Genomic DNA, 15,661 nt, shown 5'->3' with positions numbered 1-15,661 from the left:
AGGTAAAATACACATTTTAGTTGTGTCCCTGGCTTTCACTCAGTCCTGTTACCATAACACATTACCCCATCTAAAACATAGCATACACAAAGCATAGCCGCTATTTAGCTAGTTTTCATGATTTCTAATTCTATGCTAAAAACTCATTCCTGTTACTTTCATTCCTGTTACTCAATACATAAAAAGTAACAGGAATAAGTGCCAGTAACAAGAGTGATTTTTTTTGTTATAAATATCAATTATTTGAACATACAGTCAACCATTTCTTTAAAATAAAGACTTGAGAGGAAAAAAATATGAATTAGTGAACTTGCTTTACCACATGAGCTTTGTAAACATATTCAGATTAGAAACATTGTAATATAATAAGAGACCACTTAAAAACAATGAGTTTCTGTGATTTTACCAAATTAAAAACCTCTAGAATATAATCCAGAGGAAGATGGATGAACTGCTTGAAATTTTTGCACCAGGAGTAAAGCAGCATAAAGTTATCCAAAAGCAGTGTGTAAGACTGGTGGAGGAGAACATGATGCCAAGATGATGACATTTGTGATTATTCCACTAGGGTTATTACACCAAATATTGATTTCTGAACTTTTTAAAAAACTTTATGAATAAAAATTGTTTTCTTTGCATTATTTGAGGTCTGAAAGCTCTGCATCTTTTTTTTATTTCAGCCATTTCTCATTTTCTGCAAATAAATGCTCTAAATGAAAATAATTTTTATTTGGAATTAGGTAGAAATGTTGTTTGTCGTTATCAAAATAAAATAATGTTAATTTTACTCAAACATATACCTATAAATAGCAAAATCAGATAAACTGATTCAGAAACTGAAGTGGTCTCTTACTTTTTTTTTTTCCGGAGCTGTATGTGTTATGAGTTAGATTCAGAGGTGAACAAAGATAAAATGGCCCACATGCATATTTAAGTGATGAGCTGTCTCTCTCTCTCTGTGATAATTATCTCACTTTTACCACATAACACACCCTTCTGAACATTAGGAGGATGGGAGGGGCCAGAGGAGGGGCTACAGCATGGCCCCGCCCCCTCCACTCCGTAAAAAAGCTGTAGGTATAAAAATAGAGGAGTGTCAGCAGCAGCTGTGACTGTCTCACTCATACCCCATTATAGGTATAGTGAGAGGAACAGGACTGTGGACGATTTCTCTTTAGGAAAGACAGACAGAAACTGAGCTAAAATGGTGAGTAAAATCAGTCAGATATTAAATATTAATAAATATAAATCAGTATTTCTGTTCTAAAGGCAACCAACTGCCTGTACAGTGCATTTACTTACAGGTCAAGGTCCTGAACTGTGCTAGAAATACTAAGTTTTCTTTTTTAAGCTTAATTTAAGTGCTTCTAAAGATAAATCATATTATTTTTATTGGTTTTAAAAGTAAAAATGCTTTTCTGCCATAATGCCTTAATGTTGTAGCACCTCCCAGATTTACACAGTGTGTGCTGTCATTCTACTGCAGGGCTCAGTCTCAAATGGTCATATATGTGTAGTGCACTTAGTAGTGAGTATGTAGTGGGCATCAATACTTCCTTCACTAGGGAGTACACTACACTAGGTATAAGGTAGCTATTAATTAATCCATTGGGTAGTGCACTATATTGGATACAGGAAGCATTCACTAAATGTCCCGTTTAGTGCACTATATAAAGACAAGCATGGTATTATTTTGTTAAAATTTTAGTGCACTATATAGAGAATATGTAGCTATGATTTAATAAAATGTGTAGTGAACTATAAGAGGAATATGAAGTTATATTTAAAATATGGAGTTGTTAGATAAATCCATATGTATTGTTTATTGCTTTCTGTAGTGCAATATATATGTAATGTATGGTGCTATTATTTGATACAGTGTGTATTACACTATATATACAACAGTGTGACATTATTTAATGTCCTGTGTAGTGCATTATATAGACACTGAACTTTTATATAATGCTATGTATACTATACCATATAGAAAATACAGAGCTATTGTTTAATGTCTTGTATAGTGCACTATACAGAGAATAAGGAGCTATTTTATAGCTATTCTATATATACAGCTCTGGAAAAAATGAAGAGAGCACTTCAGTTTCTGAATCAGTTTCTCTAATTTTGCTATTTATAGGTTTATGTTTGAGTAAAATGAACATTGTTGTTTTTTTCTATAAACTACAGACAACATTTCTCCCAAATTACAAATAAAAATATTGTCATTTAGAGAATTTATTTGCAGTAAATGAGAAATGGCTGAAATAACAAAAAAGCTTTCAGACCTCAAATAATGCAAAGAAAACAAGTTCATATTCATAAAGTTTAAAGAGTTCAGAAATCAATATTTGGTGGAATAACCCTGGTTTTTCCTAGCCAGCTCTCCGCTTACCTTAGTTCTATCCCTGTTAACGTTAGCTAGCTAGTTTAAGCTAGATAAAGTTAGCATGTTAGCTAGCTCACCACTAAAGTTATTAAGTTAGCTAGTTCGCCGCTAAAGTTATGTTAGCTAGCTTGCAGATAATATTAGCCAACTCTCTGCTAACATTTACTCCTATCCCTGATAACTTTAGCTAGCTTGCTTTAGCTAGCTAAAGTTGGTATGTTAGCTAGCTTGCCGCTCATTTAAGCTAGCTAAAGCAGCAAGCTAGCTAACGTTAGTTTGCTGCTACTGTTTATATTAGCTAACTCGACACTTATGTTAGCTAGCTATCTGCTAAAGTTAGTTCTATCCCTGGTAAAGTTAGCTAGCTTGCTTGAGTTAGCTAAAATGACTATTTTTAGCTAGCTCGACCCTTAAGTTATTATGTTAGCGAGCTTTCTTCTAATGTTAGCTAGCTTTTTGCTAACCTTAGTTCTGTCCCTGGTAATGTTAGCTAACTCACTTCAGCTAGCTAAACTTAGTATGTTAGCTAGCTCGCTGCTAAAGTTAGTATGTTAGCTAGCTAGCCTTTAAAGTTAGTATGTTAGCTAGCTCACCGCTAAAGTTAGTATGTTAGCAAGCTCGCCGCTAAAGTTAGTATGTTAGCTAGCTCGCTGCTAAAGTTAGTATGTTAGCTAGCTCACCGCTAAAGTTAGTATGTTAGCTAGCTCGCCGCTAAAGTTAGTATGTTAGCTAGCTCACCGCTAAAGTTAGTATATTATCTAGCTCACTGCTAAATTAGTATGTTAGCTAGCTAGCCACTAATGTTAGGAAGCTCTCTGCTTACCTTAGTTCTCTCAACAGGTTTAGATATTCACAGTAGGCCACTGTGTTTTCCCAACGACATTAAACGCACCATCTGAAAATGTTATACCTACAGCAAATTTACAGACCTTAATTACCCATATTTTATTTTAAGACATTTTAAAACAAAACTAGGATCTCAATTTTTGTTGATTTTGATTTTACTACATAATCTGAACAGACAAACCTTTCCCTACACTGTGTCAAAATGTCTTGATGACCTGAAATAAACTCTTTTTACATTGACTTGTATTGAAAGTTTAGAAGGTTTTTTTTCTCTCTCCTGTAAAGTTGCTGTTTTGGAGATACCTGTTTTTCATTGGGCAGTGATGATATGAGGCTATTATGTAATGCCCTGCATAGTGCACTATTCAGAGAACAGTGGGGCATTATTTAATGTCCCTAAGTAGTAGCGCACTATATATAGAAAAATAGCACATATGGAACTCGCTCAGCCTGTTTGACCCTTTGTTGAAGTTGGTGTGTTGGGTTTAAACAGGTATTTACAGGCAGAAACCAGAAAAAACTAAACAAAACAAAGAGACAGTGAGGAATGTTCTTAATGTTCTTCTTCAGCACAGTCAGAATCCGTATTGTTATTTTACCTCTACAGGCTAACAGTGAGGAGCGTGTATAGAGGGTGCGGCTGTTGGATTTATAGTTGTTTTTATAGCTTTATTAGCTTTGCTTCACTGAAAAAAATGATGAGTAAAATTGCTTTAAAAGAGTTTAGCAACTTTCTGCATTTGTTTTTTTAAGTAAATTAATTTCAGATAAATTTAAGTAACTTCAACTCGGTTTCAAGACTTAAATGTTACATAGAGTAAATAAGTGAACTGAACTTCAGTCAATCCTTTCTTTTAGTAAACTTTACTTCATTTATTTTTGCTGAATCAATCCTTTCTTTTAGTAAACTTTACTTAATTTCTGCAGACAATATTACCTAATTACAATTACTTTATTTAAATTTAAATATTTTTAGTTAAAACACACATTCAAATATTTACATAATATCAAAGATTTATTTTGTAAACAGACCAAGTCTCACTGTCTCAACACATGGATGTTTTTAGTATACTAAAAAGAATGTATTACATGCCATACATGTGTTGAGAAACAGAGTGTAATATGTGTGTTTTAACTAAAAATATTTAAATTTCAGGAATTATAATATATTATGTATCATAAATTATTACTAAAAGAAAGGATTGACTGAAGTTCAGTTCACTTACTCTATGTAACATTTAAGTCCTGAAACCGAGATGAAGTGCAGAGGTGCAGAAACTAAATTTTACTAATCTTTTTTTGTGTTGTTCTGTGCTGTCTTCTAAATATTCTCAAAAATATTTTATAAATGTTTTATATAAATAGCTCCACATTCTCTTGGGTTCTTGGGTCTGGAGACCCTGAGGTGTGGACAACACTAGCTCTGATCACAGGCCTTCCTGTTCCTGGGGGCAGTAAGTGCTGAATGCAACCATATGTAGGTGAGAGTGAGTGTTCCTGTTCTGAATGGCAACTATTTCTCGCCATTTCAAGGATCTAGGTGGAACACCAGCTGTGTGCTTCACACCATCAGATGTTAAAGAAAGCTGGTCAGAAGTCACTGGGGGGCGTGAAAGGTTTAGTTTTTAAAAGCCTCCATCTGTTCAGCAGCTTTCGTTATTCTTTCCCTTCGGACGTTAAGCCAGTAGAAAGACTGAGAACCATAGAACATTAGTAGAGGTTTCATGTTGATTTGCTTATATTAGCTTCAGAATTATAAGGTGCGCTATCGATAAACGTCTATTTTCTAATGTCTATTTTCATACATAAGGTGCACCAGATTATAGTACTAGTAAGGAACAAGGGTGTGACCATGTATTCCTTATAATTCATGTTAATCTACACAGATTTCTCTCCTGAAACTGTTTATTTGGGTGAGCAAAGCATGTCCATTTATTTACAGTAAGCTTAGATTTCCAGATTTCCATTAAGGCTGGGTGCAGCAGCATTAGCATTAGCATTGGCAGCTAACAGCTAGTGCTAACCATGGTTAGCGCAGGTAAATGCCACTCCTTAGTTAAACAGGTTCTACTGGACAATTCTACAGGGGTTTTCATCTAATGAGCTAATGCTAATGCTGCTCCAGCAGTGCTAGCAGGGGTTGGCAGCAGGCTAGAGGCTGATAATACTCACCTTTGTACGGCGAAAGAGCGAGCGTTTAGCGTGGTTAGTGGCTAATGCTAATGCTGCTGCACCCAGGCCTTAGTACTGAAGAAACTTTCCTGAAAACTCACCCTTATAACTCTGCACTTCAGCAGAGTGGCTTTACTGCTCCTTAATACCTGACTGGTAGAATTCATACATAAGGAGCACCGGATTATAAGATGCACTGATGATTTTTAGGAAAGTTAAAGGATTTTAAGTGCACCTTATATTGTGAAAAATGTATATGGTATATGATTTTAATTTACATACATTATTGCCAGTCAGTTTATTGTTTTTCACTTTGTTTTACAGTGCTTATACTGAAAATATTAGATATTAGAGATATTAGCAGAACGGATTCTTTCATGGTATTATAAGTTCTCCAGCAGTCTCTCCAGTAGGCCTCCGTCCCTCAGCACCAGTAACCCAGACCAGCAGGGTGTGTTTACAGCCAGCTGTGTTAATGTTCTTCCTGCTGGCCGGACTCGTTTTTCCACCAGCCTCCAGCAGCAACCCCCAAAAGACAAATTATAAACAGAGTCCACAAATAAAGGCCTGTTCTACTCGCTGCTCCACGCCTGGCTCTCCGGGTTCTCCATCTGGTTTGGGTTTAAACGTTAGCTTCTGTGCTAACAAACACAAACGTAGCAGTGTGTGGAACCGGATGACCTCTGTATGGCGGAGGTTCTGTTGGTTAGTTTTGTGTCGTTGAGCTTTAGGTTTACTGCAGGTACGTGCGGCTCAGTGTTGCCCAACAGAGCAAACTGGACTTTAGCTTATTGATACAGTAACGGCTGTGGTCTGTTAATGGTTAACTTTATTGCAGAGATGAGGTGGTCAGAAAGCCTACTTTCTTCTCTGAATGGAGGGCTATGTTCTGTTTGAAGTGATACTATAGAAAAAATGAAAAAGTAAAACTGTCAGTGAACATTATTGTTAAAAGGTTTTATTTCAGGTAATTTCAGAGCAATTATTTTGGTATTTTGTATCATGGAAATTTCTTCTCTTGGGATTTTTTTTTTATTATGTGTTATATTATAATAGTTAAAGGTCTCATTCCATCATTTTTTCATTCATTTTAAAATGTCTAGTTGTGGTCTCTATTATGAATAAATGTCATGTGAACCGTTTTTTATGAAAAAAAAAAAAGTGCTCAGGTGTTTTTGTATAGCCCTGTTTTAGATCACTGGATTACTGGTCTCTAGAGAAAGACCTTGAATATTCATACATGCAAATATATCACCTCTAAATAGCCAACAGCACTGCAGCAGAAAACCCCTATCTGCCTTCAAACCATAGTCAGTTTTACAGCTCTAAAACTGGACAAAAGACAAAATGTTTTCAGAGATACAGCCTTAATTATAAAGATACAGCACTGAGTGCTAGGTAAAGTTAACCCTTTAACTTTGCTTAACATCAGACACCTCAGCGTTAAACGGTGCCCACTTTGACCGCTGTTCTGTTAAGGCGTGCTACCTTGTCAAATCGTGCTCCCATGTGTATTTTAAAGGTCTCGGTAAAATGCGGAATCAACTAGAGGTGGGCGGATCGATCCAAATATCGATAATATCGATACCAACGCTGGTATTGGTATTGAGCAATACTTGTGTAAAAATATCGATATTCAAGCTTTTTTCTCTGCCGCACGCACTGACTGCTGCGCACGAGGATTCACCACAGTCTACTCTCTGGTCTCTTGTTGTTGCACATGCATCACATGGCTCAGCAAAGCCAGCCAAACCGCCATGCAGGTAGGCTCAGCCTGGCCCCGCCCACTCAGCGCTCTCCTCGACACGCCTCTACCTCAGGAGATTAGTGTTGAGTGATATTTTTTTACACTCTGTTTATTTAAGAAAAACTTGCATTTGAATTGCACTGAAAGGAAGACATTATCCTTATTTTTTATTGTTTTTCCAAATGACAATTCTATTTAAAAAAGAAAGAAAGAAAGAAAGAAAGAACTAGAAAAGATGTCTAGTGAGGGGAGAATTTTTATTTTATTTTTTTATATTTTTTTACTTTATATTTAAACTTTGTTTTGTTACTGTTCCATTGTTTCTAAACAAAAAATGTTGATTGTGATACTAACGTATTTTGTTGTCACTTACAATGTTTGGTGAAATTATATCCTAGGTTTTTGGATCATTTGGATCTATAAAGCTTAAATATTACATTACATTACATTACATTACATTACATTTGGCAGACGCTTTTGTCCAAAGCGACTTACAATATTAAAAAGTATCGGTATCAGTATCGATATCGGCAATACTGGCCCTGCGTTTACTTGGTATCGGATCGATACCAAAATTCCCGGTATCGCCCACCTCTAGAATCAACCCGGAGATCCGATTTAAACCTACCGCCTGTGGGCGGTCCCGAGGTGGGTGAGGCCATGAAGTCACTGGTTGACTTTATCACCCTAACGTCTCTCTGATCAACTTATATTTCTGAGGATTTTCTTTTACTTAGGACGCTGAGAAACAGTTTTATATGCAGCATCATATACAACTCAGAGAGACCTATAATATTATATTATTCTACAGATTTTAGTGCAAGGAGACCTTTAAGGTTTTTTTATGGTCAGTTTTAATAAATGATAAGCTAAAAATGTTTTATTCATTGTATATTTGTCATTTTACTATGATTTTTGAAAGAAAAAATACTTAATTTCAATGTATCAGAATTCCATGATAAATTGACCAATAAAAATGCTTTAAAGTGACTTAAAGTAAAATATTTTACCTTGATTTCCATAAAAAGTTAAGAATTTCAGAGTGACACTCTGAAAAATGTGTGTATGATTATAATTGTATATATGTGTAATGGTGTGTATGAATAAGTGTGAATGCTTGAGTGAGTGTGTGTGTGTGTTATACAAATGCAGAAACAGTGTTATGTTTGGAGTGGTAAGGGGAGGGGTCAGTGGGAGTGGGCGGGGTCACTGTGGTAGGAAAGAGTCACAGTGGGGGGTCGGGGAATGGGACAGTTATAGCCGCCCATAAATAACAGGCTGCTGTGCGCTGCCTCCTGACCCGGCTGCCATGCCCAAACTAGGCATAGCCTGAGTAATCCCACCCCCCATCCACCCCCTCGCCCCGTGCCAGGGCAGCGGACGGGGCAGGGGGTAAAAATAGCGTCCCATTCGCAGCCAGGAGAGCAGAGAGGCACTGGAAGAGAGGCAGATGCAGGCAGGCACCTTGTAGCACTGAAGTGGGACATGTCCCATGAGTTTCGGCACAGATTCAGAGCTCAGATCATTACCCAGCACTTTCTAACCTCAGGAAAACACCGGTGTGTGAACGTTTGATAGACGTATTGACTCACCACAGTGCAGATCTCAGTAATGTGTCAGCGTTATGCAGTGCACACATCAGCTCTGCACCAGAACAACAAACATCTTGAACTTTTTAGGCCTAATTATAGACCCAGTTAACCCTGTAGACTCCTACGGCCATAATGTGGCCTATAATTTCTAGGCTGCTCGCTCACAGAGCTGTATAGCATACCATATTTTTTGCACTGTAAGGCAGACCAGATTATAAGGTGCATTATGAGACACTAGTAAGAAACAGGGGTGTCACCATGTTTTCCTTCTAATTCGGCAGGTTAAGTAAACAAAACTGTAATTCTTAAACCCTTTTCCTTCATTGTTGTATTGAGGGGAGGCTGTGGATTTAGGCATTTGTTTATTTAATTTTGTATATTTTTATGTAGCTTGTTTCATCATGGTAAATACACAGGCTACAGTCTGATATATACTCGCCTTTCTAAAAGCCAAAAGTGCTAATATTGCTCCAGCAGTGCTAGCCAGGTTTAGCAGCAGGCTATAGGCCAGTAATAGTCGCCTCTGAACAGCAAAAAAGCTAGAACTTAGCATGTTAACGGCTAATGCTAATGCTGCTCCAGACTCGGCGAAGCGAAGTGATGATCTATATGGAATATGGTCGTGACATCAGGGAAGACAAAATCCATTGATGGAATAACCTGGTCTATATTCAGTATATTCAGGTAGTCAGCTGACCTCATTCTTTCAGCACATACTGTTGCTGAACCTAAACCTGCAAACCAACTGCAGCATCAACCCCACATCATTTACTTACTTAAATCCAGGCGGTGACTTTTATTTTTTTTTGGCCAGGCAGTGTATAAATATGTATTCCGAAGGGAAGCTAGACAGAAGGAAAAGGGGAGTGACTACACACTGATGGCATGTGGAAGGAAGACCAGTGTTTAAATAAAACTTGTGTTTAAATATATGATGCCAGGAGCCAATAGGAAAGGATTTGTACTCAAAAAGGCTGTACTGCACCCTAGTAGAAGATCCTCTCTGGGCAGTGAAGACAGTTTTACCAACAAAAGCAGGATACACTGTTTTAATATCCTTGATTTCAGAACCCTTGCTTTTCAGAACTTGATTTTCATGACTCAGCAGGTGTCCCAAGACTTTTGCCCATATAGTTTATAAGCTAGTAAAGGTAGTTCTGTAGTGAGAGTCTTGTTTTCAGGTCTGATGTGTTTACAGATGGCTGTGTTTTATCTCAGGGGCATGTAGATTGCTCAGCAGGGTGTAGTCCTCCCGCGTAAACCCGCAGAACCTCCGTCAGAAGCTCTGCGCAGGCATGTTCCTGGACGAGTAGGAAGACACTGGAATCGTTTCTGTACATATGTGTGTGTGTGTGTGTGGTGAGACCTTTGGGCAACCGCCCTTTCAGAGCAGCTCTCCATGACGCGTCATGTGTTTGAGCAGTAAGCCATGCATGGAAAGTGGCATCACTCAGACGAGCAGAGACAAATAACTTGGCAAACAGGTTGTAGGTGTGTGTGTGTTACACCCTCAAGCTCCGCCCACTCACCTCAGTCATACTTGTCACCTGCATGTGTCAGTCAGTAATGTAGATCAGGGCCTGCGGTCAAGAACATTAAACTGGATTGTGGTCCTGTTTTGTCTGTAACTGCCCCCTGGTGGTAAAACAAAACAAAAAAAATTGAGTAATTGTAGTTGAGTAATTGCTTATCTACCGTACTTTTTGCACTATAAGGTGCATATAAAAATAAAAAAATCTCAAAAATAGTCACTGCACCTTATAATCCGGAGCTCCTTATATATGAATTCTACCAGTCAGGTATTAAGGAGCAGTAAAGCCACTCTGCTGAAGTACAGAGTTATACAGGAGTTTTAGTTTACCATGTTAAAACAAGCTACGTGGGACGAACCGCTAGCTAATTTCGCCCTGATTTACCAGAAAACTCAGTTTTACTCAGTGTATCACTGTCGAGTGGCATTTACTAGCACTAACTGCTACCAGTTAAGCCACTAATGCTAATGCTCCAGCCTTAGTACTAGAGAAATTTGGGAATCTAAGCTTATTATAAATAAACGGAAGAGCTTTACTCAGCCATATAAATAGGAGAGTTTTTCAGAAAAGAAATCTATGTAGATTAACTTCCAGCACTTGGAAAAGCCATTTTTTATTACAGTTTGGGTTTACTTAGCTTAGCTGTCAGGTGGCATTTACTGGCGCTAACCACAACCAGTTAGCTGCTAATGCTAATGCTCCACCCTTAGTACTGTAGAAATTTGGGAATCTAAGTTTACTGTAAATAAAAAAAACAAATTAGTAAGAAAATTCTAGTAAGACTGATTAAAATGTTCTCAAAATTCTCAAGATTTATATAAATGGAAATAATTAGATAATTTCATTTGCTATGATTTAGTTTTTGCAGTGTACTACTGCACAGTATTAGTCATATGGAATAATAATAATAATGGTCACTTGCTCCAACAGCAATCCATGCAGCCAAACGTTGCTATAAACATATATAAATGTGTGTTTTGAAGGAAATGTAGATAGGAAAGGGGAGTGACTATGATGGTTGCACAGTTTAAGTTTTACTCAACAAGGTTGTGTAATAAAAACACATTTAAAGGCGTCAGAGAAGTGAAAATACATCTGAAGAAAAAATATTAACCAACACCAACATTTATTTCAAAGGATTTGAAAAGTAGGAGGAATGTAGTAGTTTACTGAACACAAGTTTAAAAATTGAATGGTAAAATCCAATACAATAGTTCAATACAATGGTAAAAGTACAATAGTTCAGAAGGCCTCACTTTCAAACTGCTGATTAAACTAAGCTGTGTTTGCATGTAAAAGAGGACGTGGCTATAAGGGATAAGCAACCGCTGCATATTGACTTATGCAAATCAAGTTTTTGTGGCAAAGCAAATTTTTTAGCAAAAAGAAACCATCCCGCTGTACTGGTATGGCAGGGTGTAAACCCCGTCCACTCAGCAGCTCCTACCTAAAAACAGGCTTTGTTTTACTATATTACAGTACATTTATAAACATTTCTGTATGATTATAATGCTTAAGTTATTATGTCATGTGTAGTTGAGACAGTTGCGAATTTTATTTAATTGTAGACGGTATGAACTCAAGTTAATATAACAAGTTTTTGTTTGGTCTAAAGATCTGTAATAATTATTGACAAAGATGTGAAGAAATATGGCTTCTTTATAAAAAGTTATGGTTTATAAAGGAGTTTATTAATAGTTTTTTTTATAAAAACTATCTAAACCATTATAAACCAATAATAAGCAGTTACAACAGTGGCCTGTCATTTGCTAGTGATTTCACATTCATTTTATTCTTGTTTTACTTTGATTCCTTTGTTCTTAGTTTATTATTATTTATTTTAGCATTTATTATTCTCATGATTTTACTGTACTTTTACTATTATTAGAATTTAGAATATTTCGAATTTTTGTATTTTCTTTTACATTTTCTCTTATTTCTCTTATATATATCTTTTTACATTTTTATTTGTTTTATTTATTATATTTTACTATTTTGTTCCTTATTATTTCCAATTTATTTGTAAATGTTTTCAATTCCTTTTATACGGTAAAAAGCTTAGGCCACGCCCACAGAGTCCTATAGTGCACTACCTGGATCACAGTATAAACCAATAAGGAGTCGGAATGGTATATGTTTATACTTCTCTACATCCAATCATAATCAGATTCACTCTATCTGGAGGGAGAGATTTATCTGTAGATAGATAGATAGATAGATAGATAGATAGATAGATAGATAGATAGATAGATAGATAGATAGATAGATAGATAGATAGTACCATCTGGAGATCCTCTGCTCATCTTTACTTTCCTCAGAGACTTTTTTGTGGGAATTTTTGTGCCTTTTTGTAAATACATGTGTCTAATCTGTGTTTTTTTGCTCCACAGCGCGAGTGCATCTCCGTCCATGTTGGCCAGGCTGGCGTTCAGATGGGCAACACCTGCTGGGAGCTGTACTGTTTGGAGCACGGCATCCAGCCGGATGGTCAGATGCCCAGCCAGAAACCTGTGGGTGGCCATGATGACTCATTTACCACCTTCTTCAGCGAGACCGGCGCTGGAAAATATGTACCTCGGGCCATCTTTGTGGACCTGGAGCCCACTGTTATAGGTGACTACAGCCTTGATTGCTTTTCTTGAAACCATTTCTGTCAATGTTTGAGGTTTAGTTTGCTTTCAATTTGGCTATATTTTTTGCTATATATGTGGAAAATATGTGAATAACTGAATTTGTATGACCCTGTGTTTCAGATGAGGTGCGCACTGGTACCTACCGGCAGCTCTTTCACCCAGAACAGCTGATATCCGGCAAGGAGGATGCAGCCAATAACTACGCTCGAGGTCACTACACCATCGGCAAGGAGATCATTGACTCCGTCCTTGACCGCATCCGCAAACTGGTAAGAAAAAATCATATTTACATTTAAATGCAATATAGATAGTTCACCCATTGGTTAGAACTTTAGAAGCTGGACAGAAGACTTACAGTATTTTTCGCATTATAAGGCACACCGGATTATAAGGAGCATTATGAGACACTAGTAAGGAACAAGGGTTTCGCCATGTTTTCCTTCTAATTCCTTCTAAGTCTCCCCATTGGGTGGAGTTAACTGTAAAGCTAAGCTAAGGTAAGTAAACGAAACATTTTATTTTAAAGTCAAACAAGTGCTGAATGTTAATCTACACAGATTTCTGTCCTGTTTATTTATGTAAGTAAAGCATCTCTGTTTATTTAGAGTAAGCTTAGATTTCCAGATTTCTACTAAGGCTGGCCTCAGTTAGCGGCTAATGCCAACTGACAGCGCTATCTTGATGCTGCTCCAGCAGTGCTAGTCGGGGTTAGCAGAAGGCTAGAGGCCGATAATGTGGTTAGCGGGTAATGCTAATACTGCTCCAGTCTCAAATCTTGGTGCTGGAGAGTTAAAATTAAACTTTTTTTGGAACATTTAAGGATTGTAAGTGTGCCTTATAGTTTTAAAAATAGTGATACAGTCAAACAAGTACATAATTGGCTCTGTGGTGCATTTTCCATCCAATGTGTTTTTGCTAATTTTGAAATGAGCTTTTTCATCTTTGTCGTTTTCATTTTTTCCCCACAGGCTGACCAGTGCACAGGCCTTCAGGGCTTCCTGGTCTTCCACAGCTTTGGTGGCGGCACTGGGTCTGGGTTCACCTCCCTCCTGATGGAGCGCCTGTCCGTCGACTTTGGCAAGAAGTCCAAGCTGGAGTTCGCTATCTACCCGGCGCCGCAGGTTTCCACGGCCGTGGTGGAGCCGTACAACTCCATCCTCACCACCCACACCACCCTGGAGCACTCGGACTGCGCCTTCATGGTGGACAACGAGGCCATCTATGACATCTGCAGAAGGAACCTGGACATCGAGCGTCCGTCCTACACCAACCTCAACCGGCTCATCAGCCAGATTGTGTCCTCCATCACCGCCTCGCTGCGCTTCGACGGAGCTCTGAACGTGGACCTGACCGAGTTCCAGACCAACCTGGTGCCCTACCCCCGTATCCACTTCCCTCTGGCCACATACGCCCCTGTCATCTCCGCCGAGAAGGCCTACCACGAGCAGCTGTCCGTAGCTGAGATCACCAACTCCTGCTTCGAACCCAGCAACCAGATGGTGAAGTGCGACCCACGTCACGGCAAGTACATGGCCTGCTGCCTGCTGTACCGCGGCGACGTGGTGCCCAAGGACGTCAACGTGGCCATCGCAGCCATCAAGACCAAGAGGAGCATCCAGTTCGTGGACTGGTGTCCCACTGGCTTTAAAGTGGGTATCAACTACCAGCCCCCAACCGTGGTGCCCGGAGGAGACCTGGCCAAGGTCCAGAGGGCCGTCTGCATGCTGAGCAACACCACGGCCATCGCCGAGGCCTGGGCTCGCCTGGACCACAAGTTTGACCTGATGTACGCCAAGCGGGCCTTCGTGCACTGGTACGTGGGGGAGGGCATGGAGGAAGGAGAGTTCTCAGAGGCCCGAGAAGACATGGCCGCCCTGGAGAAGGACTACGAAGAGGTGGGCATCGACTCCTTCGAGGAAGAAGAGGAGGGGGAGGAGTTTTAAGAGCCTGAAGATGAAAGCTAACCCCGGGGAACATCTGAGCCAAATAAATGCCCTAATAAAGGACTGAGTGTTAAAACGTAAACGTCTCGTCCTGCCAACATTACCAAAGGAAGCGCAGTGTGCAGGTTGTCATGATCAGCTACTTCCTGTGTGTGTTTGTCTTTCTGTGTAAAATCATGTTTTTATTTTTCCCAGAAGTATACAATATCCAAATAGTGATAAAAATAAAATAAATCTTTCAATTCTGTTTCAGTGCTTGTTTTTTATTTTGTGATATATAGTGTATTAAGCACACAATACTGTGAATAATTAAAAATAAAAATAATAAATAATCTGGATAACACTTTACAATAAAGTCGCCCTAGTGGTGAAACCGACTTGGCGGACATTTTGAATAATTATAAACAAATAAATAATGTTTTTTGGGCTCTGTGTCTGAGTGCAGGCAGTGAGTCGGTAGGGGGAGTAAGAGGGGCAGGGGTGACACCAAGCAGACAGGAGATAAACACAGAGATCTTCATACAAAAACAAAACAATTCACTTAACTTTAACTTTTATCATCTTAAAAAAAATCATATTCACCTGCAACAATTACAAAATACAGTTTAAACCAGATTAAACCCGTTTTATACATGTTAACTAGCTTACTCACCCAAGATGAAGAAAAACTATTTTCACTGAAATATTTACATCCTGAACCTTTCCTTTGAAATTTAATCCAGCAGGGTCAAGAAATAAAGGATAATATACAGCTTTTAGCCACAGATTTCCTCTTCAAAATCAATTAGGGTATTTTTTTTTATAAGCACG

At 38.4% G+C, this 15,661-nt stretch overlaps 1 protein-coding gene across 1 annotated transcript; it reads left to right on the top strand.

The window, feature by feature from the left end:
* Window positions 1–1,095: 1,095 nt before the first annotated feature.
* Window positions 1,096–15,093, top strand: LOC125785677 (tubulin alpha chain-like). The gene is made up of 4 exons (XM_049469715.1): window positions 1,096–1,207; window positions 12,666–12,888; window positions 13,029–13,177; window positions 13,877–15,093. The coding sequence occupies exons 1-4, from the start codon at window positions 1,205–1,207 to the stop codon at window positions 14,849–14,851; spliced, it is 1,350 nt and encodes a 449-aa protein (XP_049325672.1). The 5' UTR covers window positions 1,096–1,204; the 3' UTR covers window positions 14,852–15,093.
* The last annotated feature ends 568 nt before the right edge of the window (window positions 15,094–15,661 follow it).

Source organism: Astyanax mexicanus, chromosome 21, assembly GCF_023375975.1.
Source record: "Astyanax mexicanus isolate ESR-SI-001 chromosome 21, AstMex3_surface, whole genome shotgun sequence".
In the NCBI taxonomy this organism is placed as follows: domain Eukaryota; kingdom Metazoa; phylum Chordata; class Actinopteri; order Characiformes; family Acestrorhamphidae; genus Astyanax; species Astyanax mexicanus.
This window is presented reverse-complemented; position numbering and strand designations above follow the sequence as displayed.